We start from the raw sequence: 27,293 nt of genomic DNA, 5'->3' as shown, positions 1-27,293 counted from the left end.
CTCTCTCCCTCCCACTCCTAAAACCAGGTGAATCCCCCCTTCTCTCTCTCTTTCTCTCTCTCCTCTGATCTCCTAAACAAACGGCCCAGATCGTCCCAAAACAACAGCCTACACGGCCAGACCCTTATCCACTAAATTCTTGCATCGCATTTTGACAAAGAAACCCAAAACCAACCCCCCTCCTAAAGGTGGCTAAAAAGGTAAAAAGAGAAACAAAAGGCAGCAGCCGGTGGTTTTTGTTTCTGTTTCCCAGGTTTGCAATTTAAACCTGGGGCACCTGCTGCTTCTATAAATAAACCACTCAATCTTACCATCCTTCTCATCTCGCTCGCTCGCTCGCTCACAGTTCGCAGTGAAACTTGATTTGGTTTTCAACAAAGAATTCGAAGAGAGGCTTTCCACTGATGGAGGGGATGAGTTCTTTGCAATCTTGGGTCGCCGAGCACAAGCTCACTAGCATTGGTAAGTGAGACTTTAATCTACTCTTTTAGTGCATGTAAATGTTAATTAGCAGTTGGATTAGTAGCACTAAGTATGCTTGTGGGGTCTTTTTTATTTTTCTCCCTCTGTAGGAGGACTTTGGGCATCTGCTATTGGGGCTTCACTGGCCTACACTCGCAAGAGATCTCCTCTAAAGCCCAGCCTTCGCCTCATTCATGCTAGGTATGTCTGAATAAATTGGGGATTTTTTTTTTCTTTTGGGTCCTTTGAAGCTATTTAAATACGCATAATGTATGTATCCATACGGTATAATACGTATAACTAACATCAACCATTTTTTTGTATCAAAAAGTTAGTAAGAGAATTAATGAGTTTCAATGTATATTATCTTTTGGATGAAGGATGCATGCCCAGGCCCTGACTCTTGCAGTGCTCTCAGGAGCTGCAGCACTGCACTACTATGACTCTAAGCGAATCAAGGTAGAAGAAAAAGAAGTTGTTGTTAGGCCTCATCAGCATCCTGGGACAGCCATGGATGATGAGGAGTCTGAGAGGTGGAGTTGGTAATTGAGATGATATGGACAGGATTGATAGCATCTCTGGAGACACTTCCCATGACTTTGAGTTAATAGCTACTTATTAGAAGCTATTATGTATTGTAGTATGCTATATGAGCTTATGAGCACTTTCTACCTAGATTTGCCCACTATCTACTGCAGTGTAAATTGGAAGAACAATAAAGCATGAGTATTTCTATTAGCTTATACAATGTGCATCTCTGTTCCTGCAAAGAATATAGGAAATGTAAGGAAGGTCTCTGCACTATTCGGTCAAAATGCAATGTACCTTGCATCTTGTTGATTTTCCAATGAAAATACTAAAAACAATATAAAACGAAACTCTAATAATTTCATATTCAATAATCTCATATATATACCTAAAAATTTAAACCTTTTGGTTACTACTAACAATAGATATAAATTGACATGTCCTGCTATAGAAAGACATTAACACCTCCAACTAAGTGGGTTGATAATATAGGTATCAAGATGTATCATCCAATGCCTCGTTGTTTGGTTCTATCCACCATAAGAGTTGGTTAAGAGAAGCATCCTTCAAACTAATTCCCAACCAACCACATCACCAGCACCACCAATCAGAGTGGTGGTTGATGGGTCAAAAAAATTTGATGTCTCAATATCTTGAGGTTGCCAAGTAATTCTTCCTACTTAGTTGGCAAATCCTTATCAACTCGACTGAGTGCAATACACGAGGACAGGCCCAAACAACTCCATGATCCAAATTAGACGGCTATGGTTAATTTTGCCTAACATCAAACCCAAGTAGACCCCAAATGTTCTTCTAACGAACACCTTGTATAAATATTGGATTTGATTATAAAAACAAGATGAGGTTGTGTGAGTTGGAAGATAGTGGTTGTGTCGTGCTCACCTTATACCTTTCTCATCTCTGCGAGGTTGGAAAGTCCCTCTCAAGCTTTTTAGCTAATCATTTGACCCACACAAGTATTTGGAATAATCTAGTTTAAGTATTCTCCTTACATACAAGAATCTCCACCTAAAGGAATTTATTGGACATGTCGATTATTTGATTAGCAACCCACCAAACTTAGGATTATTTTTTCCTCATGGTTTATAAGAACAAAGGAGTTATGAGACACCTCTTAGCATCTATGAGAGCCCAGAGGAGAGGGGAGAAGGCAACATGGACTGCTGCATTTGTGGTCCAATGGCATCTGTTTACAGACCTCCAAGGAACACCATCTGCTCCAGTTGCTACGAAGGAGCCAAGCGCATGATCATCTTCCTCAACGAGCAAGAAGAAAATCAACCAAAGCTCTATGGGTTGAAGCCCACACCATCTAAGGCAAGCTCTTCCAGTTTGATCTGTTTTTGGTCAGAGTTCGATTCGCTGGTTCTGTTTCTTAACTTAATGATTTTTCTTGAACATTTGATTCTTTTAGGGGATCGCAGATGCTCTCACGCGGATTGAGGAGATGGAGGAGAGGAAAGAGGAAATGAATGAGAAGTTGGGTTTCCTGGAAAGCCTAGTGGTTGCATTGGAGGATGAAATCCACACAGACATACTCATAAAACCTGGAATTGGGCCTCCAATTCCTGCTCATAGAGCTCTACTGGTGAGTTATTCTTAATCTTGACAAGATAGGATGATCACAATTGAACATAATTCTTCATGTTACTTTTGATCGAATTCGCGTTAGGCAGTGCTCATATACATGATTAATTCCTCTTGCAGGCCACAAGGTCAGAGATCTTTAAGAACATATTAGCATCCGATGAATGCAAAGCCCCAGCAGAGGACTCAATCTCATTGCCTGAGCTAACCCATGAAGAGCTCAAATGCCTGCTCGAGTTCCTCTACAGTGGCAGCCTACCCCTGGAGATGGCCAAGCAGCACTCCTTTGCATTGCTAATAGCAGCAGACAAGTATGACATCCCCTTCCTCAAGAAGTTTTGCGAGAGACAAATCTTGAGGTCTTTGGACCCATCAAATGCACTCCAAGTTCTTGAGGTCTCAGTTGCTTGCTCTAATGGAATTCTAAGAGAGCAAGCCATGAACTCCATTGTGAGGCATGTAGATGAGGTGGTCTTCTCGTCTAGTTATGAGGAGTTTGCGTTGAAGAATGCTCATCTCAGTGTGGAGATCACAAGGGCTTTGGTGATGCAGACGAGGGATAGAAGAGATGGAGCAACTCAGTGTGTGGAACCGAGCTGATTAGATTGAGGATTTTATACGAGTAATTAAAATGATTGTCATAGATAGGTTGTTATAATTGTAACAATTTCATACGCCCCTGCTTGTATTGCCATTCATATCTTTCTTCGTCGGAGATGGGGTATTTTTTAACATTACGGAAAATTTATTAAAATTCTGTTAATTTTCAAAAATTAAATAATAAGTAAGGAAATTTTATTATCATTCATAATAATGGATATTTATAATTCAGCTGTTGTATTTTACTTTTCATGTCTCAAAAAATTCCTGCTTTGTTTTATTAATATTTTGTTATCATATAGGTTAATAAATTAATTCTAGATTTAAAAAAATGACCTTAATATCTTTGAGTAACTTTTTGTGCTTACCGTGAATATAAAAGAGAACCAAATATTAAGGCCAAATAAAGGGTATTTTAAGTATTTAGATTCCAGAAGTAATGTAATATTCTTCCTTTTAAGAAAAACATAGTGTTATAATGGTATATAATTCAAGAAAATAATTTATAGAGCTTTATTTTACCGAAGCTTATATAATCTCAAACTCTGGGCTGGGCCGATAGGACTAGACTAGGACGGCCCATGGGCCATGGGCTTAGCATAGAGAATGTCAAAATAATTTTAAGAAAATTTATCAAAGACACCTTCCATTTAATTTTTACTTTCATTTACACCCTACCATATAGATATTTATTGTTCAAAAATACCATAGGTCAATCTTATTTTAATAACAATTTATGTGACTTTTGATCTAGTTCTCCATTTATTTTTACCTTAACCTAAAAACTTTATTCAAAGATGTTAGTTATGGCCATTTATCAATAGTAGTTATCTTAATTCATCTAAATGATAACTACTAGTTAATAAAATTAACAACAAGGTATTTTAGACAAAATGCAAGAGATAAAGAATAAATATACATAATAGAAGCAAAATATAGAGTATTTTTAATAAAGTTTTCCTAATTTTAAATTTTGCAGCATTATCCATTTTTTTCAATCGGATAATTTGTAATTGGATATGATCAGTTTTACAGAATAAAAAAAATTAGGTAATCCCGAAAAATGAGCAACAATTTTAACTTTCCATGAAGTGACCCAATTATTATTATTATTATTATTATCATTATTATTATTATTATTATTATCATTATTATTATTATTATGCCACATTTTGAATTTATTGGTAATTACAAAAACCGGACGAGTTCTTTTCAGAATGACAAAAGTATCCCTGTAAAGTTTTGTTAAAGAGAGGACCCTAATAATAAGGTAAGATCGATCCATTCGTTATTTCCATATATAAGCTTGATCTAATAAGTCATCAATCATATATATATATATATACAAGTAAAATCTAATTACTTGAGATTCCAGGACTTAATAAGGAACCAAACTAATAAACGGGATTAATCAACTTACCCCAAAAATATTTGGTTTCACCTCGTCATTTCTAATATATGAATATAGATACAAGATCCAAGCATCAATACACATAGAATGATAGAATCTCAGCATTTAAATTTGGATGTTTTTCTCTTTGAGAACTTTATTCATATATCTCTAGCAATCTAATATATAAATATATATATATATATATACGAGGCTAGAATTCAACCTTTAGCAAGCTGTATTAATTCCATATATATAGTAGAAGAGAAGCTGATACCCTAGGCAAGCTTGCGCTGTGACAGTGGGAATTAAGTCTTCTAATTCTCACATTCATCACTCTTCTGTGCATTTTTTGATGGCTTGCAGCACTGCTTGTCTCACCATCTGCGCATCGACACTTTCAGCTTGATTCTGAAAATTTTAACATAAATCTCATAATCTTTTTCAAAGAAAAACGAAGTCCAAATGTCTGAGCTAACAAAAAGGATGTTAATTTTCTCCTTATTAACCTACCCTACTTAACATCATAAGTCACTCATGTATGTGTAGGACTATTTGAAGAATTAATTCTCCTAGCCATGTAAGTGTGTATTGCTTTTAAGTAAAGGTAGTAATGCATTCAATTCAACCAAATCTATCTATATAAGCACAGGATAGTATGACATTTTCTCTTATTAGTTGGCTGCCAAAGATGGTGCTCGTGCATATACTTAAGATAAGAAATTTTAGAGATCAATTTAATTTTACTAAGACGACGTTATAGCATGTAATGCAGGTTACAAGAATGCATTCGTCATGCATATAGTAAGTCTACACCAAATGGATATGCCTGCTTGAAAAGAAATATATTGAGGCTTCCACTATATATATATGTAAGTGTTAACTATGGCTATTTTGTGTCAATAAGTTGATGTAGTCATGTGATAGGATTACAAACTTAATCTGCCATATATGTAGAACAGTAGAAGTATTTCTATGCCACCAGGAACCTACTAAAGAGTAGCTAGTCAATTACTGTTGTAATAAGGCTTGCTTCTAAGCTCTCTGATAGAACAAGGACTCGTATCCAAATCTTGTGATTTATGCAAAGAAGAAGAAGAAGAAGAAGAAGAAGAAGAAGAAGAAGAAGAAGAAGAAGATTTGAACTAGTGGATCCCTGTGATCATCTTACCTCACCTCCAACTGCTTCTAGGCGGAATGTATCACTGCAGGAAACATTAGCATCTAAAACTTCCAGGCCCAAGTCCTCGAAAGCCTCTAGTATGGAGACAAGCAAACCTGGCCAACTCTTCTCGGATAATACATTGACGAGGAAACCTTTTTCTAGGGTTTCAACAGTCACCTGCTGAGATTAAGATGAATATATGGAGGAATATAAGGATCTCTTATTCAAAGAGCCCATCGTGGAAACAAATGAAATTCTACGATGTTACTGTTGGAAAGTACCATTGTCACGCTGCTATCTTCTACAACATCTTGCGAACGTGCATCAACCTTTTGCTTCAACTCCATAATGTATTTGGATGCGTCCACTATTATAGATGTCTTGTTTACCTACACGAGAGGTATTATTTCATTGTATCATGAAGTTCCAACATATAAGAGGCCTTTTTCATTGAATTGATTTAAGGACTTGAAGGTATATATCCTCTAGTGAAGGATATCTTTGCAGTTTCCGATATACGAAACGTCACCAGATTATATGTATATTAATTAACATAATGAATTGATGGATTGGTGAAAATAATCAGAAATTAAATGCAAATTAAACTATGCAAACAGATAGAGAGGATCCCATGTAACCTACGATGGTTGACACCATGGATGAGAAGAACTAGTGAAGAAGTTTTTTGGAATTATAGAGAAATGGACACCCAAATATTATTGGGATAAGAGAATAAAAGAGCACATATATCCATTCAAGAGAAAGAAGAGCTTAAGAAATTTTAGTAGATTACAGCATGAGAGTGAGTGACAGATCGAAGAAGCTGAAGCTTCTCTTGCAGGGCACCTTTCTTCTTCTCCTTAGAGCTCATCTCCTCTCTGTCTCTCTCTCTCTCTCTCTCTCTCTAAAATTTCTTCGAGAGACTACTTAAAGGGAGGAGATCTCATCCCCTTATATGTAGTACTCCTAGTTAATTAATTCCACCCGTATAGAGTTGCCTCGGTTTCCTAAGACACCATATTGTAAGTAATAATGCAAAGAAGACAAATATATTATGTAAAGCTGGCGTCAAAATTAAAAGAATTAATAAATGTTTTTTTTCAACATCTTACTATGAAATTACGTGTCAGGATTTTCTCTACGTCAAGTCAAACTTATTTCTTTCTCCTTTCAGTCTATAATAATTTTTTTTTTTATAAAATTGTATACAAGATCTATCATAGGTCACCTCATGCATATGTATCTTATTTTAAATGCCTTCTATCAACATTATTTTATGGCACCAAACATTCTCTCGATCTAGATCACAACAATAAGGAGCTAGCCCATGAGAAAAGGAAAGCCACTAATTTGTGATTGTCACCTCCACGACTACAACTTTTTGCCATTATTCCTCATTTTAAAATTACTAAAATCCTCCAATAACTACTAGCTCCAATAATTGCATTAATTCGTAACAAACAGCTAGCCCATGGTATTTACATTTTTATCACCCATAGGTCCTGAGTTTATATACTATGACAACTAAGATATTATAAAAAAAAATTTAACTCATCGAGAAAGTACTGTCAAAATATAGAGTATGAATTACAACCCTAGTTAATTAAGTTTCGGTAAGATTAAAGTTTTTAGAGATTGAACAGAGTAGTTATGGGATTTAAAATGACTACAATGGGGCTAATTACTATAGAAAAGGATAGAGGAGAGAAGGGGATATGGGGTGGGGTAACGCGGAGGGAGAGAGAGATGGTGAGAGGAATCCAAAAGGCTCGTGAAAGGAGAAGCGATCGAAAGCGTCAAAGAGAGGTTGTTTGGGGTTTGGCATGGCGTACGTGAGAGGAACGCAACGCGTGTTTTGAGGGGGAATGTGAGTTGTGAATGCCTCCAAATCCCCCTCACGGGCTTGCATGCCTCTCACCACTTAATTATATATATATATATATATATATATATATGTAACTATATAGATATACATAGAAAGAGAGAGAGAGAGGAATCATTGGATTTGGCCAACATGAGGGATAACAACAAATAAACAATGTACGTACTATATAAAAGTATTCCCTAATTACGAACAAATGTATGAATACCTACAAAATATGTTTACTCGTAAAGATATGGTATGCATATTATTAATTTGTTATGTTTACTCGTAAAGATATGGTATGCATATTATTAATTTGTTATCTAACAGCTTAACATCTTAGATTATTAATAATGACAATTTCTGAAGATCCAGCTTAAGCTTTTCGTATCTTGCAAGTTTGTCATGCAGGCCAAGTAGCACATGAAGCAGATACAAGCTATCAAACGTTAATATAAGTAATATTGAGAATGGTCCCTTCATGTATAGCACGTAAAGAATAAATGTTTCAAATAAGAAAATGAAAAGAATAAATTAAAAAATACCAGGTGAAGTTAAATACAGGACCACACTATATATAGAACCACTATGTTCCATGAACATCGCCATATTCAGCTTTATTCGTTAAAACAATATCACAAACTCTGAGGAAATAACAGCAATAAAATATGAGCCAATACCGCAAGCAAGCCGGGTCTAACGTCTAACTTAATTTTTATATACCCTATTAATATTTCTTAAATTATAAATATGGTGTTACATTTAATTCATTTTATTTTTCCAATACAATGATAACTATGTTAAAGTTAAACACTTTTAAAAATAAATAAATAAATAAATATATAATATTATAATACTTTTTGAACTCTTTCTATTTCACAATTAATTGATCATGTAATACATGGATCCTATTCGCTGAGAATTTACGAAAAAATTATGTTTAATTTCACTTAGCTCGATTGACAGCTCCAAATTATTTTGGGTTACTACGATCTTGGACAAGTGAGAAATCTCTTTAGTTTATTATATTTTAATGACATCAGGTAGATGGCAAAGGAAAGCATCACGTAAGTTGTCAATATTATCCAAACTCCAGCTAGCCAGCAATCTCGATCAAAGAGACATCTTTATGCACCAAACAATCAAGACAAAGTAATAAGGGAATTAAGATGCTGAATGCACTAGCTTGGTAGCTTCCCATTTCAATATATTAAATCATAAAAGATTAAAATCCTCGTTATCTATCAACTTAATCTATATTTAACTAATATAGTAGCTAATAGCGTAAACATTTTAATCTACTAGTTATATCCCTATTGAAAATGACTTGGAATTAATGATAGATTGCACCATCACTTTCTTCACATATCAAACTTACTGTTACCGTACAACTGATGTCTGAGATTTGAACACAAAATAATGCCAGGATAATAATGTACACAGGAGTGACAGAAAGCATATAAATATATATATATATATATATATACACATTTATATATACACACACACATGTATATTTGAATATATGAATGGTCCCACAAAGTACGTGAGCAAGTAAACTGCCTCGTTGGCGAGAGCATGGAGACACACATAGTAGCCAGCACTAGGTTTAACAGTAAACCAAAGATAAAAATAATAGACTGCAACAAATCTCGTGACTCTGACCGTAACGCAGAGGAGAGTAGATGACAACTCGTGAGAGCTGGGACTGGGAGCATAATAGAATGGATCCTTTGTTCCTTCTCCCAGAGGCCATTGTTTGCTCATAAATATATATATCAGATTTAGTTAGATCCAGTTTCCAAGTGAAATTATCTATATATATATATATATATAGAATATTATACATCTCGATTTGTTTCCTCAGATTCCAACCTTACCCATGATCTGCTGGCTATTACCATATAAAATTGATTGATGATTCGATATTACTAATATATCGATCACTTTAAAATCTATGTCCAAGCTGAATCGAATCGCCCCAGGACAATGTCACTAAATTGGAGAAATTTATATATTATTTTAGATTAAAAAAAATGTCATTTCAAGCAAAAATTTGTTAGGCCCGATCATTTTTCACCTAATCTCATCTCATTATTTAAGCTTAAATAAATGTGCTTTCTTTTTTTCTTAGAGATATCAGACTTGAAGGATTCTTTCATATTTTAGATTTGTATGATTAGCTCTATCTTATTCTACATTTAATTTATGTTTGTAATTAGAATCATTGGAGATTGAATAAAGTTGATAAAGTTTTCTCTTTTTCATTATTCTTTGTATACTTTGGAATGATCCATAAGGCTTTAAAACCCTAGTTCTGTTGTATTTATATTAGATAGCTAACAAGATCGACCGAGAAAGATGCTCTCGCTCCGGTTTGTCGGCGTTCCTTCCTTACACGCTATCTATTGGCTGCCAATCATGCGCCGATAAGTACCCGATTGTACAAATATTCCTGCAACCATGGTTGCAACCGGTCTGCTATGATTGGGGTTTGCATGCATGGAGTCGAAGAGGACTGCTACGAATTATTTTGTTACCACCACTGTGGCACACTAATTAATTGTCTGCATGTATGCCTCCAGACATCCAAAGCTCCCCCTGTTCACGTGTGTCCCGGTTCTACTAATCATTGCCACGCAACAAATCCACGCTTGCACTTCTTCTGCCCCCCTTTGTCTCTCAGACCTTCCCCTCCTCGCTAATGATGAGCTGGCTTTCGCCTCCTTTATAGGGGTTTTTAACTACGTAGCCTTTGTCCCCCTCACCTCTCCTCTCTATCTCTACTCTTCCAATTAAACCGCCCATGCATGCATGTTCCAGTTCCAGTTCCAGTTCCTCCCACATCATGCATGCATGCATGCATGCATGCCAAACTCTCTATTGTCAACACTTGGTGGGTTATCGTGAGAAGGACGAGGTGGGCTTCAGCTTGAGTTTAGATGTTAGCCTCCTCTATATCTGTCAATGTATGCCATATTGGGCCTAATGGGCCGTACCTGACCCATTATGAGTTTTTGTTAGCAGTTCTATCTGGGAGTGACAAATATAAGGGTGTTTCCGGAAGTTGCTAAACAGAATAGGGTGTAAACCACAAGCACCGTAAATTTAGGGTGTGTAATGAAAACCAGCCCTTTTATACTCCTCTTGGCCGGTCACTTAGGACTTTACATTATTTTCTTTTGCTGTTGTGTTCGTTGCTCTCCGTTTCCACTTCGACATCTTCTCGCTACGAGATTTGAAGGTTGAAACCCTAACCCCAGTTTCCCATCTCCAAGGCGATGCTTCAGGTCGGAGAACCCTCGTCTTCGACTCCTCCTCCTCCGAATCTTGTAAGCGAGAAGCCGATCGTCGTTAGGGTTAAGAGGAAGTCATCTCAGGCTCCACTCGACGCCTTTTGTGAGTCTTTGTTTCAACTTCTCAAAATTTTTACTCGATTTTCCGTGGAAGAAGAAATTTATGTCGCGGTTGGTTTCTAGGGTTGGAGATTAATGAAAGGCCGTATAAGAGGCCTCTGCTGGATGTTCAGAACCTCTCAATCTCCAATTCCACTTCAGCAAAAGGTAACATCTATGTTATTCTGGATTCATCTTCATCCCAAATTTTTTGTTGACTATCAATCAAATAGATAATCATTAGGACTCTAAGATTACATCAATATAAAAGATAAATATGAGACTAAATTATGTTGTTATCCAATGTCAAGGTTGAAACTTCCATCGTGAAGTAACTAAGAGTAAGGTTTCGGCGGCTGCCTATTTTATGACTATCCATGTGAAGTTAAATGTTTTTAGATGGAGTTTTCTGTCACTAAGTTTCTCTTTGTGGTGAAAGATGAGAAATTTAGTTGCTGTTTCATGCTATGCCACCCAATAATTATTCTTTGTACTATCGAAAGTGCTAACCTATTTTATGACTATGCATGTGAAGTTAAATTTTTTAGATGGAGTTTTCTGTCACTAAATTTCTCTTTGTAGTGAAAGATGAGAAATTTAGTTGCTGTTTCATGCCACCCAATAATTATTCTTTGTACTATCGAGAGTGCTAATTATAGTTGTTGATGGGAGACTCATATTTTTCCAGAACAATGTGCCAAATAGACTGATATAGTTGCTCTCAAAGATGCTCTCTTCTGTTCAATCTTATGAAATTTGTACTCTTTGTTCTTCCTGTGGCTGCAGTTCCAGATGAAGCGGGAAAGAAGAAGCTCCTAGTGCAACATATTGAGACTATAGGGCACTCTGAAACTGTTACAGATGTTCTGCATTCAATTTTGGTTGGCATTCATCTTGCTTTATTTTCTATTTCTTTCTTGTCAATTTTGTAAGTATGTCATGTTAATCCTGCAAATCGATTATGTCGTACTGTTTTATCATGTGGAGCCAAGAAGAGCTATCTCTATTGTATAAGGGATTAATTACACTATACTTCTGCGGTTAGCATGTTCAGACATTTATGAATATAAATGGTACAATGAGACCCAAAATTATAGTTGAAGTAGGTGCAGTTGCTCATTATTTTTTACCCTGCCAAATGTAACTATCTAGTTCTTTCCCAGGAAACTTATAGGATTGTTCCTACGGGGAACCATTCTCCCCATCCCCTGTATCATATGTTATATATTTTATTTATATGGTCTCTTTTGCACATTTAGAGGAGCTCTTTGAATGTTACTCCTTTACTGGATGAGCCTAAATTGCGTCAGGTTGATATCAAAACCTAACGACTAAATGACCAAGCAATTAACTTATAGGAACTCTGATTAGTTTACCTTGCCACTCTATTATGTCTTTCGTGTACTTTTATCACTTTGTGTGCTTGATCATGTATTGCACAATCAGATATGTACTTAATTGTCTCTCGTTGTTTTGATCTTATTTATCTCATTTATGCAATGTTGTAAACTTGTAATGCATTATTCTTATGGTAACAGGTGTAGATAACTTTTCATTTTACAACTTAAGTAACTTAATCTTGTCCTCCTCTGTTTAGCAGCTTGACGGCACTGGCTTGAAGGAGCTGAAAAGGAAAATTGTGGTGCGGAAACGCAGCTTCAAACAAGTAAATGTAAGTAAAAGATCTTGCCTAAGTGGATTGGGAAAGAGAAACTCTTTTTTTTTCTCTTGCCACTGAGGGTGGGTGGGTGGTAGTGATTTGATGCATTGACAACATTTTTTTCTTGTATGTGGCATGTAAAAGTTTCAAACTACAAGTTGGTCTACAGCCTCATATGTTTCATGAATATATCTTCAATTTATATGCTCAACTTTTGCATATTTTATTTTCCAAGTTTTGTTTTATCTTTTTTGGTGGTATTACAAGGAAATAATTTCATGTAGCTAACCCCATAAGGCTCTTGTCTTTTTGTACTGAATCGTGAAAATTTCACTGCGACTTTTTAGGTAAGGTTAGGGAAAGTTGGATTTTCACCAAAACCTTGCCTTTTATCTTCGATGGTCCTAATACTTGTGAATATTCTTGCAGCAATATAATTTTGTAGATCTGTTTTCACCTTAGATTTTTTCCAAGGAAAAGAATATCTGAATGATGTCGCAACCTACATAGCTGTCTAGCTGACAACCTTCCTGCTGTTTTTGTCCTTTTATTTCCTCTTACATTAATACGGTTCCTTAGATTTCTTATACTTGTTTCATTAGTTTGAAGCTGTAGACTTGTAGCAAACTGTTAAAATATAATAGCTGATTTTTTTGTGCTTTGCTGCCAGCGGAAACAAGATCAGCTGCGGTCCGTAGCTAGAGAAAAGCTTGGGGTACACTTCCGAATCATTTTTCTCTTAAAGTTTCTACTACTTAATGTTGAGTTTACAGGGATAAGAGTTCTATTTATTCTTTATAAGATCCATGTTATGATAACCTATCAGACTGGCAAGTAAGCAATCTTCTTTAGAGTGTATCATTTCCAGGATCTTGATTATTTAGTCCGAAGTAGACTTCCCTATTTTGCAATACCTGTAGCCATTATCATACACCTAAATTGCTATTGGTTGTAGTATCTTTGCTCTATCAGATATATTTGATGAAATTTAATGGTACTTGGAGCATTTTCATGCTTATGTTACAACATTTTGCTTCAAACATTTTTAAAAATTTGTTGGTAGAGATTTTCATAAGGCTTTTGATTTGTCATGTGGACATATACGATAGTATTACGACTATTGTCACTGTGTATACTTGAATATACATGCCGTCTATGAATTGATCTTGTCATTTAAGTTTCTTGGTTTCCTTAATGTAGACAGAAATAAAATGTTACGAATTAATTACCATATGAATTTTCTGGTTATTTATGTATTATGTAGGATCTAGCAAAAAGTGCTCGCTTTGAACAAATATGGAAAAGGAGAAGGGGAGTAAAGGATGCAGCTGATGACTCCTTAAGAGCGATATGCCATCTTTATGATGTTGTCCGAGTAGATAACGATGAAAAGCCTGGAAAGGTGCAGCAACAAGAGTGAGTAGCTTTTTAATTCATGTACTTGTATTTCTACCTTTTTTTATTTAATTAACGTTGTCATCATTGTAATATTTAATATTCACTTTACATATTATCGTGCAGAGATTCTTCTTTCGAAGATGATGCAATTTTATGCAACTATCTGCCATTAATAAGGGAATTCCTGCCAGATGCTGCTGCAGAAATCGAATCGAATATGCTTGCTTACCCATCCAGAGAAGGTTCTCTTGGGTTTCCCCCTCTAATGTTTAATCCCATTTGCTTTCACGTGCATGTGGAACTTTGATATGCAGCTGATATCCCGTATTCCAAAATCTTGACAATTAGCTTTGTTCTGGTACTTCTAATACTAATGATACTATTGTGCTCTGGAACAGATAACTATGTGTATGACCTATACACTTTGGGAGATTGCGCTGACACAATCATGGAAGAAGCTAGAACTGATTATCCACTGTAAATATTTTTCCTATCCTGTTTACCTCTTAATTATTTCTTAAAATGCTGTTTGACTTGGTGATGGATTTTCTGGTATCTGTACTGAAATGTTTTGCCTACTATAGGGTTCAAGTCGATGATGATGATGACTTTTATGATGGCCCTCTTGACTCTGAATACGAAACTGATGATTCAAATGGTATGTGTGTTGCTTTTCCTCAATTAATCTGATTGTTTTCCTGCATTGTGGTACTGGATATCCTTAACATATTCTTGTTCCTACGGCAGCTGAGGATAACCCAATGAATGATTATCCTGATGAAGATTCATTCGAAGAAGGTGATGATGATAAAGACTCTTTTGATGATGTAGAAAGTCAAGACTTGGAATACGAAAAGGAAGTTATTGATGTTGATGATGAAGAGGACTGGAGATGGCAACATCGCTGAGGATATGTATAATCTGGAAGTTTGATGCAATCAGTTTAATTATTTTTCCTGTGAATATTTTGGTCTGCTCAGTATGGTCATCAGAGATGTCTCTTTCCATATTCTGCAGTAACTCTGTAATTTACCGAATCTTCAATAGATTTAACTCTTTCTTGCCACCACTTTTTATGCTATCTCAAATTATCAGATCAAACTATAATTTATAAATCAATTGTTATCTGTACTTGAATTGACTGCCCTCTTACGAATTATGAGAAAGTAATACAGCAACCCTCCCAGGATCACACAGAGAGCCACGCCATCAATTGCCCCACCAATGATCAAAATCTTTGCCAGGAGACTTGAAGAAATACCTTGAACCCTCGCAGTTCCCTTGGGGAGCTTCACCCAGTATCCAAGACCACTCAAACCCTCAACTTCTCTAGCACCTGCAACTAATCCATAATGAGAACACTCCCTCTCCGAGTTAATGCCACTGCCATCCGAGTAAAGGACGGCAGCACATGAACAATCTTCCAAGCAAGATTCCACACATTCCTCCTGGCTCACATTTACATTTGTGTCAGGAGTCCTGAGAACACTAACAACTCCTCTTAGTTTCACCATAACAACCTCAGCGCCAAAGACCCCACAGAGCTCATTGTAGATCCCCTGCTTTAAGTTTGCAGTTACATTACTCTGTATGCTTGACAGTTGAAGATATCTGCAAGTGCTGGTAGAAGAACAAATCCCATACACTCCACAAGGGAGGGGAAGGTCACAGAACCTAAGTGCTTTATATGATGCTTTGAACTTGCCTTTGTAGTTTGAGAAGGAATAAAGTCCCAGGTTTCCTTCACTTCCCAGTGCAAAGTACTGAGCAGCTCCTGAGCCTACCGCAAGAATCTGAGCAATCTTCTGAGAACTATTGTCGAAAAGCTTCAGTCCTCTGGAACCCAATTTAGCAAATGCAATCTTTCTTTCGCTTCGAGGTTCGAATTCCCAGTATGAATAATTCTCCTCTCTCCATTTCAGGTAAGCAACCACCTTGTCCTTTTGGATTTCGAGTGAGTAGGAAGCCGATGAGTTGGTCGAAGAAGAAGTCAGGCAAGCCGGCACGTTGAGCCGCTGGCCCCATAGCAAGACGTCGGTCGGATTGTCGAAGGTCTGCCACTTAGTTTGGTTCTTGGCATCAGCGAGGATCAGGTTGCCTGTGTCCTTTTGAAGATAAAGTCCCTGTTTGGTATAAATAGAGGGAAATTGGCACATTTGAATCTTTATACCAAGACTACTTAAATACATTCCAAAGGTAACCTTTATTATTTCCGAGACCTTACCGTCATACTAATGAAAAAAAAAATTTAACACATGCATAACTCTAAGAAATGAGGATAGATAACTATCACCTTCACTCCTTGTCTAGATGTCCTTGTTTGCCACCCTATTTTCCCCTCCCAGTCCATCACTCGCAGATCACCATCTTCCATCAACCCTAGCACGCATTTCTTCTCGGGAAAGAACTTAACATAATGGTCAGAAGCCCAAACTTTCAAGTCCTCCATTAGAACAACAAGGGAGCAAGCATACCCCCCACCAATAGCCTCAACACTCAATGACACCCTGAAGTTTGGTGGCTCCTTTGCTGCATCCAGAACAAATGCTCTTCCTACAAAACCCGGCTGGTAAGCAGAAGGGATTGGGATCGTCACTTGCCCACCAAGAGGGAAATCTAATCTACAGAGCACAACAAGTGATAAAGAAGAGAGAAGAACAAAGAGGAGGATGTTGGATTCCATGTGGGTGTTTCCTTGATGGATTTGGTTTGATGGGCTGTTTAAGATTCACAGAAGAGAAGGAAGCTGTCAGGAGTTAATTGGAAGGGAAGTGATAGTATTGGAAATGATGCTAAAGTAGGAAGTGAGAATCCTTTGGGATTCATAAACTATACGAAAAATTATTCTCCGAATTCTATTGGTTGCATCATGCAATGCAACTTGGCGTTTGCTTTTCGTGAGGGAAACATGAAAGTTTCTATAAAGAAGAGCTTTCCATATATATGTGATTTAAAACTTGAAAGGTTTAATACATAATTTTCTTTTTCTTTCCTAATTGTGGATGGACTAAGATCTTGGTGAATGGGTCCGCTTATCCACTACTCACTGATAGTGGATAGTTAGGTTGGAATCCCTGGGATACATTGGAGAATGTCCTCGGAGGCGTGGTGGTAGTAATCTTTAATGCAATCTTTTTGCAGGCTTTGGTACTATTCTTTTAAAGGTGACAAGAACCAAGATGAGGATCCACACTGTGTACCTTGTAGGTCCTCATATGCCATTCATTTATGTATCTAACTGAGTTTTATAAATGCAATTTGAATTGATAAGCGAGTTTACATACTCTGATTATTTACAAACCTTTTTAGTGCTATCTCGCCATCCAATAGTCAAAAAACATAATCGTAAAAATCCCAGAAAAAGACTTTAAAAAATTAGAATTCTCAACCTACAATAAAAATAGAAGAACGAAACAAATAAATGCTCCAAGAGGGAGCATCACAGGTGCTAAATCTCAAGCTAGAGATCCGGCGGCATGCCAATTGCCAACAGAGAGCAGCAGTGGTGTTGGCAAAGAAGAAAGAAAAAAGGATCACAATCCATCTCATCCTTATATGGGCCTAAGTTTGGTAGGGGGAAAATAAAAATAATAGTGCTGCTAAATTTTGAGACTGGACCTGATAAAATTGACCTCAGCCCTAGGGAAAATAATTATGCTATTTTTTTCAATTAGGAAAACCCCAACCCTTGAAGTCTTCCTCGTAATTCGGGGAGACCCACCTTTGACGGTTGGATCATCGCTAAACTCAAATCCAGTTCAAATCGACCGTCCAATTATACCGTACACTAATTTGAGCCATCTCCTTCTCCCTAGTCCGAGACCGAGACCGAGACCGAGACCGACTCCGAGTAGGCTTTTCGATTCGCGTAAAGCCGCTCGCTTTAAAACCCGATCTTATCCGACGATCGACGTCTCTTCCTATTACCATCTCGTATCGGTGTTAGTCCTCTTCTTTGTTCTTCTCCCGGAAATTCTAATTCTCGTTCCTTCCGAGATGATGGCGGGTGAGAGAAACCTAGTTGGGAACCCGAGAAGAAGGCAAGGGATACCGCAACGACGCGGGCCGGTACGTTTTTCTTCTCGCTTATTCCATACAAATTTTGTTCTTTCCTTGATTCTGGTTCTCGAATCGTGATCAATGTGATGTTGGAAAGGTAAAGGTTTCGTTTTTACGGGTAGTCGGTTGATTCCCGGGTTGGGTTCTTGAGATTGTGGCGTACAATGTGAATTTCTCAGCTGAATCGTGGGTTTAATTTGAAAGTTTGTTGATATTTCTGTGTTGTTTTTATTTCTTGATTAATCCTACTTTTCTTGGAGATGCTCCCAAAGCTGGCATTGCTTGTGTCATGGATTTATATAGGGCATAGGCTTGCAGGTATCTTTGCTGATGTTGTTTAGGATATGAAAGTTGCAGAACAGAACCCATATTTGTATGTTGCTATAAATTGTTCTTTTTCGTGCATAATAAGTGCTAACCAAGAGCAGGAACACTTTGTCGTATGTAGTTGAACTTTTACTGCTAGTTGATACTCTCTTTCCCATTATCGGTATTATCTTGTTTATCTTCAATACTATCAAATAATTTGATGTTATCTTCTGGAAGATTATTTCATCTTATACTTACTCCAATAAGTTGGTTTTAGGCATGAAAACAAACTTGTATCTTGGTTACATCAAATTCCTTTCGGATGTTCATGCTTGCAGACATAAGCTTTTGTGCTTTTCTAAATTTGGGTTGGACTTATAGGTTTCTGTTGGCAACTTCTTATCACAGGGAGACAACGAGGTTTCTGTATCCCGTTATGGAGGTTGCAGTAACAGAGCTGTACAAACTATTATACCAACAAAATCAGGAGCTTCTTTGGATAGCAGAAGTGGTGCTTGTAGTTCACAGCATACTGAATGTGATTCAGAGATTGGCCCTTTTGATATATGCACGAGGAGAGGCAGATCCCCTGTCAAATTGAATCTTTCTCTACTTGAAGTTAACAGAGAAAGAAGAAGGGAACAAGAGTTCTCTAAGACTGTTCCTCAGAAGCTATATTTGAGACCTGGAATGGTTCTTCTGAAGAATTTCATTAAGCATCATGACCAGGTTTGACCCTCTATATTTCTCTTTCAAAATCTGTTAATGGTTTTGGTTCTTTCAATATTCAACATATTCTGCTGTCTGTAAATACCAGGTTAGAATTATAAAAATCTGCCAAGAACTTGGTATTGGTCCGGGAGGATTCTATAAGCCAGGCTATGGAGATGGTGCAAAGTTACACCTGCAGATGATGTGCTTGGGGAAGAATTGGGACCCAGAGAAAAGCTTGTATGAAGATAAACGCTCATACGATGGTGCCATGCCACCGAAAATTCCGGTAGAATTGAAGAAGTTGGTTGAAGATGCAATCCAAGCTTCTCGTGATTTTTTAGGACGGAATGAAAAGGGTACTAATGTTGACGAGGAACTTCCTAGGATGTCACCTGATATCTGCATTGTCAACTTCTATAACAGCAATGGGAGACTAGGCCTTCATCAGGTATATAGCATATACTTTATCTTGTTAAACTAAAGGATATAGTGTCTTTCATTTCTATGCAAATGTGACTACTACCTGTCATGAGATGTTCCGTGGTAAAAGGACCTATTATGCAGCAGTTATACAAGCAGATGTGTCAGTTGTTCTTGCATTTGTCAACACTCAACTATCAGAACAAGATTGATCATATTGCAGCTCTTTGAGAAAATAGTTATTGAGTAGATTGTGAATCTCTCAGATGTTGTAAATTTGCAATTGACTGTGTTTTTGCTTAGGTTCCCTCAAATTCTGAAATTCACTTAGGTAATAGGGCATTTTGTTCTGGGGTCCATCTCTAGCATAAATGCTAGATACTTTTGGTAATAGATTTTTGAAATGGATTTTTGTTATCTTAATCTCAACTTAGTTGGTCTACACGGTCATAAGGCTGTTGGTTGTAAACTTGTAATGTTTATTTACATTTTACCAAGTTATATATGAGAAGCATCAGTCAACCTCAGTAGAGTGGATATTATTACTGTCGAGATTGTTGGATAAGAATCTTAAAAAATTTCATTGAGCTGAGCGTATTATTATATTCTCATGCAGGACAAAGATGAGAGTAAAAGCAGTCTTCGTATGGGGTTACCTGTTGTCTCCTTCTCTCTGGGTGACTCTGCTGAGTTCTTATATGGAGTTGAGAGGAACACAGAAAAGGCTGAAAAGGTCCAACTTGACTCTGGTGATGTTCTATTATTTGGTGGCAAGTCTAGGCATATATTTCATGGAGTTCCACATATTAAACCAAAAACTGCACCTAAACGACTGATTGAGGAGACAAAGCTTCGGCCTGGACGTCTGAATCTTACCTTTAGGCAATATTAGCATGCAAGTTTCATGTCTTCTTGTACTTGTTTTGGAAGCTAAAACTCAGTAGATGGACTCCTTACTTCCTAGCTCCTACAACTGTAATATGGTGTTTTGTTATGTAACAGTTCTCTTATGTACATAATAATGTAACAGTTTGTTTATGCTGGGAAAAAAAAACGTTTCTCTGGTATGTTAGACAAGTAAACTTTCTGCTTGAGAACTTTGGGCTCAAAACTAAAGTAAATCAAAGAAAGGAGCCAGTTTGGATGTATAAAAAACAAATGTTTTCTTGCTCTATTTGTATGTATTACTGTTGTTATGTATGCTAATTCATATGTTGACGTTATCTATAATCCTAAACTTATATAAAATTATGATGGATTCAGGAAGTCAGGAGTGAGACATGCCCATTAGTCTCTGCTCCCCAGTGTAATCATAAATGCTTGTGTTTGATGTCGCATCTCCGCTTACAATAATAGCCATATGCAGGGATGAGTCAGCTATTTTCTATGATTAGAATCTCTATGGAGTCATGCATGATGTCATATGATTTAACTTCTTATCACTGTCATTAGCGATAATAATATCGTGATAGCCAACCCCATGCGTTGGTTGAGATGTCCAACCAAGAAGGATTAGTGAGTTAATACTGCGGTTAAAAGTCGTTTTGTTCATGTGATTTAACTTCTTATAACTGTCATTAGCGATAATAATATCGTGATAGCACAACCCCATTAGTTGGTTGAGATGTCCAACCAAGAAGAATTGGTGAGTTAATACTGAGGTCAAACGTCGTTTAACAAATACATTATTCCACTACACCATACCCAAAAACAAAAATCTAATACATAGGGCTTAGAATATGAAGGGCAAACCACAGTAATATTTTTCAGTCATAAGTGAGTTACTAAATACGATTAAATTATAGATTATTATGGTATGAGAGTAGAGGTTCGGAGACAAGAAGAGTGTTAACACCTTGCATCCTCGTTAACGCTTGCAAACTCTAAATATATGGTATAAGCTATAAAAACAATTAATTAAATATAAGATGTGAATTTTAAATTTCAAAATCTATGTGCGAGAATCTCTTGTATCCATTTTTCTTCTTCTTTATTTCTTTGAATCTATGTGCTGAGAGTAAAGAGATGAGATGGTAGCCAACCATTGCCTCACGTGTTGAAGACTTGAAGTGAAGCTTCATAGTGTGTGGTGTCAAAAGATGTCCTCTTCTGCTTGCATCTATCACCATACCTACCATTTCCACTTGTGCTTATCATTCAACATTAATAATATCTATATACATATGAAAGATTCCTCATATCAACTAACTAATATCCAAAAACCCAACCTTCTTATCTCTCCAACTCACTGAAATAGAATACTAGATAGAGTTCAAGAGAGATGATATCATTGCAAACGTTTCAGGCCTTCTCTCTCGTACGCAAGCCAAAATGGGCTTTCGTCTTGTAGTAATGCATGCACGTGGACTCCTGTTGTTGGTACGATGGGATCACGACATAGGCAACGTGGTTAGTGTAGAGAATTAGTCTAATTATCTAATCTATATATTAAAAAAAAACAATCTCTTTACTGCTTTATCTAATATATGATTAGCATATTAGCTTATAATCTATAAGACAAACAAGCCTCACTCTTTTTCATCAAGGAACCTAGAATATAGAAGTAATATTTTGCCACTAGTTATAATAAACTTAAGGTAAATATGAAAAATGCACCTCATATTTTTGCCTCTGAGAAGATCTTACCATAGCACGATGTTTGGATTCATTATCATGACTAGAAATCACTGTTGTAGGCTTCTCCATGCTTCTGATTGAATCTTACTCACACCAAATTTGGCCATTTTTATTTTTAGATATTTTAACTTTTTTTTTTGTGTGTGTGTGATTACATATTACTATCTTTCCTAATATTAAAGGGAAGCTAACTCTGTAGATATCTAAAGTATTTTTAGACACTTTTTTTAAGATTAATATATTTACCTTTTCTAGGCACACACAAAAAAAAATGGGAATAGTTGGAACTATTCTGGTAACTTTTAAATCTATTACTTGTATAGTTGTATATTTCCTTTCTAACTCTTTCAGGTGCTTGCATTCTTATCGGGAAAAATATTTACCATATATATAACTTTGTTTTTACAATTTTACCCCTAAAGACATTTTGGTACCACAAACTCTAATCAGTGGCAATTTCGTCATTTGGATATGACTACATTAACTCGAACCGTTGTATTTTGGCCTACCCCTTTCTCTCTCTCTATATATATGCATCCATCCAACGCCTCTCACCTCCCGTTATCGTACCACTCCGGGAGAGAGAGGAATTGTAATCTCTTCTTTCTCTCCGACGAAGGATAACCGGAGGCACTTTTCGGGAACAACGGTAGAGAGTGGAAAGTTTTCTTCGGTTCCGGGAAACGGCACTCGTATCGTGGAACGATGCAGAGGCACCTCCTTCGAAGGCTCTTTTCCTCTTCGTCCCCTTTTGGCCCCCAGAAGAGGGCCCGCTCCGGCCTTGCCGCCGTGTCCGACGCCGTGGAGAGTGCCGCCGTTCTTCCCAACATGCCCCCATTCGGCTACTCCCCGCCGCCGTACGACGGGCCACGAGCGGCCGAGATCCTCCGGAAGCGATCCGAGTTCCTCAGCCCCTCCATGTTCTACTTGTACAAGAAGCCCGTACGAAATCTACCCTCTTTTCTATCAGTTATTTTCTGCAATTTTGGTATATGTAATTGACGTCCTAAATTGTTAATTTTGCTATTCATCGTGTTGTTTTCCTTCAAAAATAATCTGGGAATTGGGATCGAATCTAGAGGTGATTCTATTGTAGTGCTTCGCTGGAATCGATTAATTATAAGGTGACGCGTGGCATTAGTTTGACGGTCCACAACTTCGCGGTACACTGTGCCAAAAGTTAAGGATGCAATTTTATAGTTAAAATAATTCCCAGATCTAGACATATATTAATGTCATGAAACTTTATTTATCATGGAGATAATGCATGGCAGCATGGAATAGTCTCTCTTGTTATAAGGGTTGTGTTGTCTGAAACTTGTGCCTCTTGAGATGATTCATTTACAAACTAATTGAGTTCGTAGCTGCATCCAAGACTTCTTTATATGATACCAGTTAACTAGTGATGTTTTGGCTATGAAATGTGTTTAAGATAAAGAGTAGAATATCACAAGATGCAGTAATCGTTATGAAGTTCACTTACAGCATTTTTTTTTCTCTTATCTTCAGTTGAATATAGTGGACGGAAAGATGCAGTACCTGTATGATGAGGATGGACGACGCTATCTTGATGCATTTGGTGGTATTGCTACTGTTTGCTGTGGCCACTGCCACCCTGAGGTCATTGAAGCGATCATTAATCAGACGAAACGGCTGCAACATTCGACAATATTATATCTAAATAATGCAATTGCAGATTTCGCCGAGGCATTAGCCGGCAAGATGCCTGGTGATCTCAAGGTGTGTCTCCTGTTCCTACTTCCTATATATTAATCTCTAGTTTTGCCTTGCCATCTGAATTTTATGTAAGTTGTTCATAATTTCCATAGGTAGTTTTCTTCACAAATTCTGGTACTGAAGCAAATGAGCTAGCAATGATGATCGCTCGGCTTTACACTGGTTGTCATGATATTATATCGCTCAGAAATGCATACCATGGGAATGCAGCTGGAACAATGGGTGCTACAGCTCAATGCAACTGGAAGTTTAATGTTGTTCAGGTATGTTTTAAAAAAAGAATCGGAGAATGAAAATGTTAGCTTATTTATTAAGATATGCCGGTCGATATCAGCGCAATCATCTATCAATTAATCACATGCATATATAAATTCTCATTTGCTGTTACCAGAGTGGCGTTCATCATGCGTTAAACCCAGATCAGTATAGAGGTGTTTTTGGTTCGGATGGAGAAAAGTATGCCAAAGACGTTGAAGAAATCATAGACTTTGGAACCTCTGGGAGTGTTGCTGGCTTTATTTCAGAAGCCATACAAGTATGCTATCTCAATATTCCACATTTTTTTACCTTTTCACGCACTAACTTTTTAGGTAGGAATGTGTGTTCTCACTTCTGCAAGCATAGATTTTAGAGGGTAATTATTTAGGTTTTAATGCAATTTCATCTCTTATAGTAGTCATCTCAATTAAATTATGATTCTACACAAATGATGAGAAGTTTGTTTCTGTTTGACAGGGTGTTGGTGGAATACTGGAATTAGCACCAGGCTACCTGCCTGCTGTGTACAAAACAATTAAAAAAGCAGGGGGACTCTGTATTGCCGACGAAGTTCAGGCAGGATTTGCACGCACAGGAAGCCATTTCTGGGGATTTGAGGCACATGGAGTGGTGCCTGACATAGTAACTATGGCAAAGGTGAATTCTAATATATGTGTTTCCTTAATTTTGGGTATTTAGTTGGTTGCTGAAAGTTTATTCATCTGTTGAACTGTTTCATGGATTTATTGTCTTAGAATACATGATATCTTGCATTTAAGACTTTTTGAAATCTTTAATTCAATGATCTCTACCATGGTTGATTGGTCAATATTTATTATAACTTTTAGTGCTGGCGGGCACAGTAATCTTGCTATTAACTCGAATTGTAGTAGGAAGAACTGCGGTCTAGTCAGATTTTGACACTGATGGTTGAAAAACTAGAACAACAAATATGTTAAATCGAATAAATAATTAGATATCATGCAGTTGTTGTGTAAATATTTTCTTGTGATTTTAAAATATTGCTTTTTTTAGTTTTTGATTGATTCTGAATATATTGTCATCAGGGAATTGGCAATGGAATACCCATAGGGGCAGTGATTACAACTCCAGAAATAGCTCAGGTCTTGACTCGCCGAAGCTATTTTAATACCTTCGGTGGAAATCCTGTCTGTACTGCTGGAGCGCATGCTGTTCTTAAAGTGATCGAGAAGGAAAAGCTTCAAGAGAATGCACTGATTGTTGGTTCTTACTTGAAAAATCGACTCGGAGCACTTCAGGAAAAGCATGAAAGTAAGCATAGTTTTCATAGAGCATGCGTGTCAACTGTCATGTTATTCTTTGTAGTTCTCCACCAATAGTTAGTGCTTCATATGAGTTTGTGTAAATATGATTTTAAGGACTTGCTTGTGTAGTTGAAAGTTTTCAAAGCAAATATGCAAAACGTGAATAGGGAACATTTCTTTCTTGGGACCAATGGCCATCCAGCTATTCTGCAGTTGCACTATTTTTTCCCTGATATTCATGATAACTGCCATCATAAGATCAGATAGCATTCAGGAGTTGTAGTGGTAAAGTCGTATAGAGTTCTAAGACATGAATTCTTTTTTGCGCTGTTTTCATGGTACTCTGTTGTGCAGCTTATCTATGTTTTTGGGAGGAAGGACCTGTTGGTTTATTTGAGTTTTCTTTTTGTTCTTCCAACAGTCATTGGTGATGTTAGAGGAAGAGGTTTGATGCTTGGAGTTGAGTTTGTCACTGACCGCCAACAGAAAACTCCAGCCAAAGCTGAGATTTTGCATGTAATGGAACAAATGAAAGGTAAATTTCTTCTCTCCGCAGTTACACCTATATAATTCATGTGAAAATTGTCGATTCTTTTTCTATGTTCCTTGTTGTTCCATAGAGTGATCTCCTAACACTATTATTTATTTTAATAGACATGGGTGTACTGGTTGGCAAGGGTGGTTTCCATGGGAATGTGTTCAGAATAACACCTCCTCTCTGCTTTACAAAGGAAGATGCTGGTTAGTCTCTGCTCTTTTCAGCAAGTTTGGTAATGTGCTTTAGTTTGCTTTACCTTTTCAATCATTTGTTCGACTCCATATTGAAATCTTTTCTTTGCTGCAGACTTCTTGACTGACGTGATGGATATCGCATTATCAAAGCTGTGAATCCCTGTGCTGTTCTTGGTGCTGAGTGGAACTGATAGCTGTATATCTATGGTGTACTTATGGATAGTAAGAGTTAAAATGAGCGAGATAGCACCTCGTTGTCTCTCTTATTTACTCGTGGAACCCCATCTATGTATGAAATAATTGTTAGTTATCTAATATATTGGCTTCTTGTCTCCAATTATTAATTCCAGCAATTTCTGTCTGTGGAGATTGTCCAATTACAGGATCTTAGAAGAGCTCATCTCTGAATATTTATCAGAAAAGCCCATAGGCTTTGAAGCTGTCAGGGATATGACATGAGGAACCAAAAAAAAAAAAAAACAAACTGAGTTCATCACTATGGCATAATAACAGCTGCTCACCTATCACAACTCACAAGCCTGCCGCCGTTGGCACAAAAGAAGAGGATCTGACTGAGACTGTAATTGGCCGAGGATGAACTAGCCTCGAGAACCGAACGGCAGACGCAAAGAGTGACATGATCTCCATGGCTATCTCTCCCACCTCCTGAAACCGACGAATGCTCTTCCTCATAATCACACCCAACACTATGGAAAATGCAACCTCCCAATCTATCATCTCCCCTCCTTGATTTGCTCATTAAATTTCAGTTCCAGCACTTAAATAGCACAGAGGAGAAGGCAATCTGTTCAAATTAGTCTCATGTTCATTCCAGCAAACATTATACATGTGTGGCATCAAGAGTACAAAATTACCATGATTAGTTGTCCTACATCTGAACTTAACTAATTGTAGGAAATACTAAACTGTCATTGATGAGACAAAGTTAAAATAGTTGGGAGGCATCTATAAACTTTATTTCAATCAACAAAACTAGGGAGGGTCACTAAGAAACATTATAATAATAAACTGTTAAAAAAGCTTGTACTTAGGCTGGAGATTATGATCAAG

At 37.1% G+C, this 27,293-nt stretch overlaps 7 protein-coding genes across 15 annotated transcripts; 5 read left to right on the top strand and 2 right to left on the bottom strand.

Annotated features, from left to right (window-relative positions):
- The first annotated feature begins 91 nt into the window (after window positions 1-91).
- Window positions 92-1,210, top strand: LOC140791037 (respiratory supercomplex factor 2 homolog C1565.01-like). 3 transcript variants are annotated; one of them, XM_073141391.1, is made up of 4 exons: window positions 92-200; window positions 347-462; window positions 573-663; window positions 843-1,210. In XM_073141391.1, the coding sequence occupies exons 2-4, from the start codon at window positions 405-407 to the stop codon at window positions 1,006-1,008; spliced, it is 315 nt and encodes a 104-aa protein (XP_072997492.1). In that variant the 5' UTR covers window positions 92-200; window positions 347-404; the 3' UTR covers window positions 1,009-1,210. The 3 variants fall into 3 exon arrangements, with proteins under 3 accessions (XP_072997492.1, XP_072997491.1, XP_072997493.1); XM_073141392.1 differs by lacking the exon at window positions 92-200 and adding an exon at window positions 235-253; XM_073141390.1 differs by lacking the exon at window positions 92-200 and having other exon boundaries at window positions 209-462.
- Window positions 1,211-2,017: 807 nt separating this feature from the next.
- Window positions 2,018-3,402, top strand: LOC140790891 (BTB/POZ domain-containing protein At3g56230-like). 2 transcript variants are annotated; one of them, XM_073141204.1, is made up of 3 exons: window positions 2,018-2,328; window positions 2,426-2,599; window positions 2,719-3,402. In XM_073141204.1, the coding sequence occupies exons 1-3, from the start codon at window positions 2,167-2,169 to the stop codon at window positions 3,196-3,198; spliced, it is 816 nt and encodes a 271-aa protein (XP_072997305.1). In that variant the 5' UTR covers window positions 2,018-2,166; the 3' UTR covers window positions 3,199-3,402. The 2 variants fall into 2 exon arrangements, with proteins under 2 accessions (XP_072997305.1, XP_072997306.1); XM_073141205.1 differs by having other exon boundaries at window positions 2,193-2,328; window positions 2,436-2,599.
- Window positions 3,403-4,605: 1,203 nt separating this feature from the next.
- On the bottom strand, window positions 4,606-6,777 carry LOC140791009 (transcription factor bHLH61-like). Of its 4 annotated transcripts, none has more exons than XM_073141350.1 (4): window positions 6,547-6,777; window positions 6,035-6,142; window positions 5,760-5,933; window positions 4,606-4,999 (listed from the first exon to the last, which is right to left on the bottom strand). In XM_073141350.1, exons 1-4 carry the CDS (start codon window positions 6,622-6,624, stop codon window positions 4,922-4,924), a joined length of 438 nt encoding a protein of 145 aa, XP_072997451.1. In that variant the 5' UTR covers window positions 6,625-6,777; the 3' UTR covers window positions 4,606-4,921. The 4 variants fall into 4 exon arrangements, with proteins under 4 accessions (XP_072997451.1, XP_072997453.1, XP_072997452.1 ...); XM_073141352.1 differs by having other exon boundaries at window positions 5,765-5,933; window positions 6,547-6,724; XM_073141351.1 differs by having other exon boundaries at window positions 5,760-5,930; window positions 6,547-6,724.
- A 3,921-nt stretch (window positions 6,778-10,698) lies between these two features.
- Window positions 10,699-15,139, top strand: LOC140791523 (RNA-directed DNA methylation 4). Of its 2 annotated transcripts, none has more exons than XM_073142137.1 (10): window positions 10,699-11,016; window positions 11,097-11,180; window positions 11,799-11,893; window positions 12,610-12,684; window positions 13,343-13,387; window positions 13,937-14,088; window positions 14,194-14,312; window positions 14,469-14,547; window positions 14,655-14,728; window positions 14,818-15,139. In XM_073142137.1, exons 1-10 carry the CDS (start codon window positions 10,899-10,901, stop codon window positions 14,976-14,978), a joined length of 1,002 nt encoding a protein of 333 aa, XP_072998238.1. In that variant the 5' UTR covers window positions 10,699-10,898; the 3' UTR covers window positions 14,979-15,139. The 2 variants fall into 2 exon arrangements, with proteins under 2 accessions (XP_072998238.1, XP_072998239.1); XM_073142138.1 differs by having other exon boundaries at window positions 10,776-11,016; window positions 12,613-12,684.
- On the bottom strand, window positions 15,115-16,945 carry LOC140791522 (EP1-like glycoprotein 4). The gene is made up of 2 exons (XM_073142136.1): window positions 16,364-16,945; window positions 15,115-16,193 (listed from the first exon to the last, which is right to left on the bottom strand). Exons 1-2 carry the CDS (start codon window positions 16,751-16,753, stop codon window positions 15,186-15,188), a joined length of 1,398 nt encoding a protein of 465 aa, XP_072998237.1. The 5' UTR covers window positions 16,754-16,945; the 3' UTR covers window positions 15,115-15,185.
- Window positions 16,946-17,893: 948 nt separating this feature from the next.
- LOC140790171 (DNA N(6)-methyladenine demethylase ALKBH1D-like) lies at window positions 17,894-20,639 on the top strand. Of its 2 annotated transcripts, none has more exons than XM_073140128.1 (4): window positions 17,894-18,138; window positions 18,847-19,167; window positions 19,256-19,600; window positions 20,189-20,639. In XM_073140128.1, the coding sequence occupies exons 1-4, from the start codon at window positions 18,067-18,069 to the stop codon at window positions 20,462-20,464; spliced, it is 1,014 nt and encodes a 337-aa protein (XP_072996229.1). In that variant the 5' UTR covers window positions 17,894-18,066; the 3' UTR covers window positions 20,465-20,639. The 2 variants fall into 2 exon arrangements, with proteins under 2 accessions (XP_072996229.1, XP_072996228.1); XM_073140127.1 differs by having other exon boundaries at window positions 17,902-18,138; window positions 18,820-19,167.
- Window positions 20,640-22,716: 2,077 nt separating this feature from the next.
- Window positions 22,717-26,559, top strand: LOC140790621 (alanine--glyoxylate aminotransferase 2 homolog 3, mitochondrial-like). Its single transcript, XM_073140772.1, has 9 exons — window positions 22,717-23,151; window positions 23,719-23,949; window positions 24,039-24,209; window positions 24,338-24,481; window positions 24,682-24,861; window positions 25,272-25,497; window positions 25,912-26,025; window positions 26,145-26,231; window positions 26,335-26,559. Exons 1-9 carry the CDS (start codon window positions 22,915-22,917, stop codon window positions 26,376-26,378), a joined length of 1,434 nt encoding a protein of 477 aa, XP_072996873.1. The 5' UTR covers window positions 22,717-22,914; the 3' UTR covers window positions 26,379-26,559.
- The last annotated feature ends 734 nt before the right edge of the window (window positions 26,560-27,293 follow it).

The sequence above is a fragment of the Typha latifolia genome, chromosome 6 (assembly GCF_019914945.1).
Source record: "Typha latifolia isolate L0001 chromosome 6, TyphaL0001v2, whole genome shotgun sequence".
NCBI lineage: Eukaryota > Viridiplantae > Streptophyta > Magnoliopsida > Poales > Typhaceae > Typha > Typha latifolia.
Note: the sequence above shows the minus strand (reverse complement) of the source record. Positions and strands in the feature narration are given on the sequence as shown.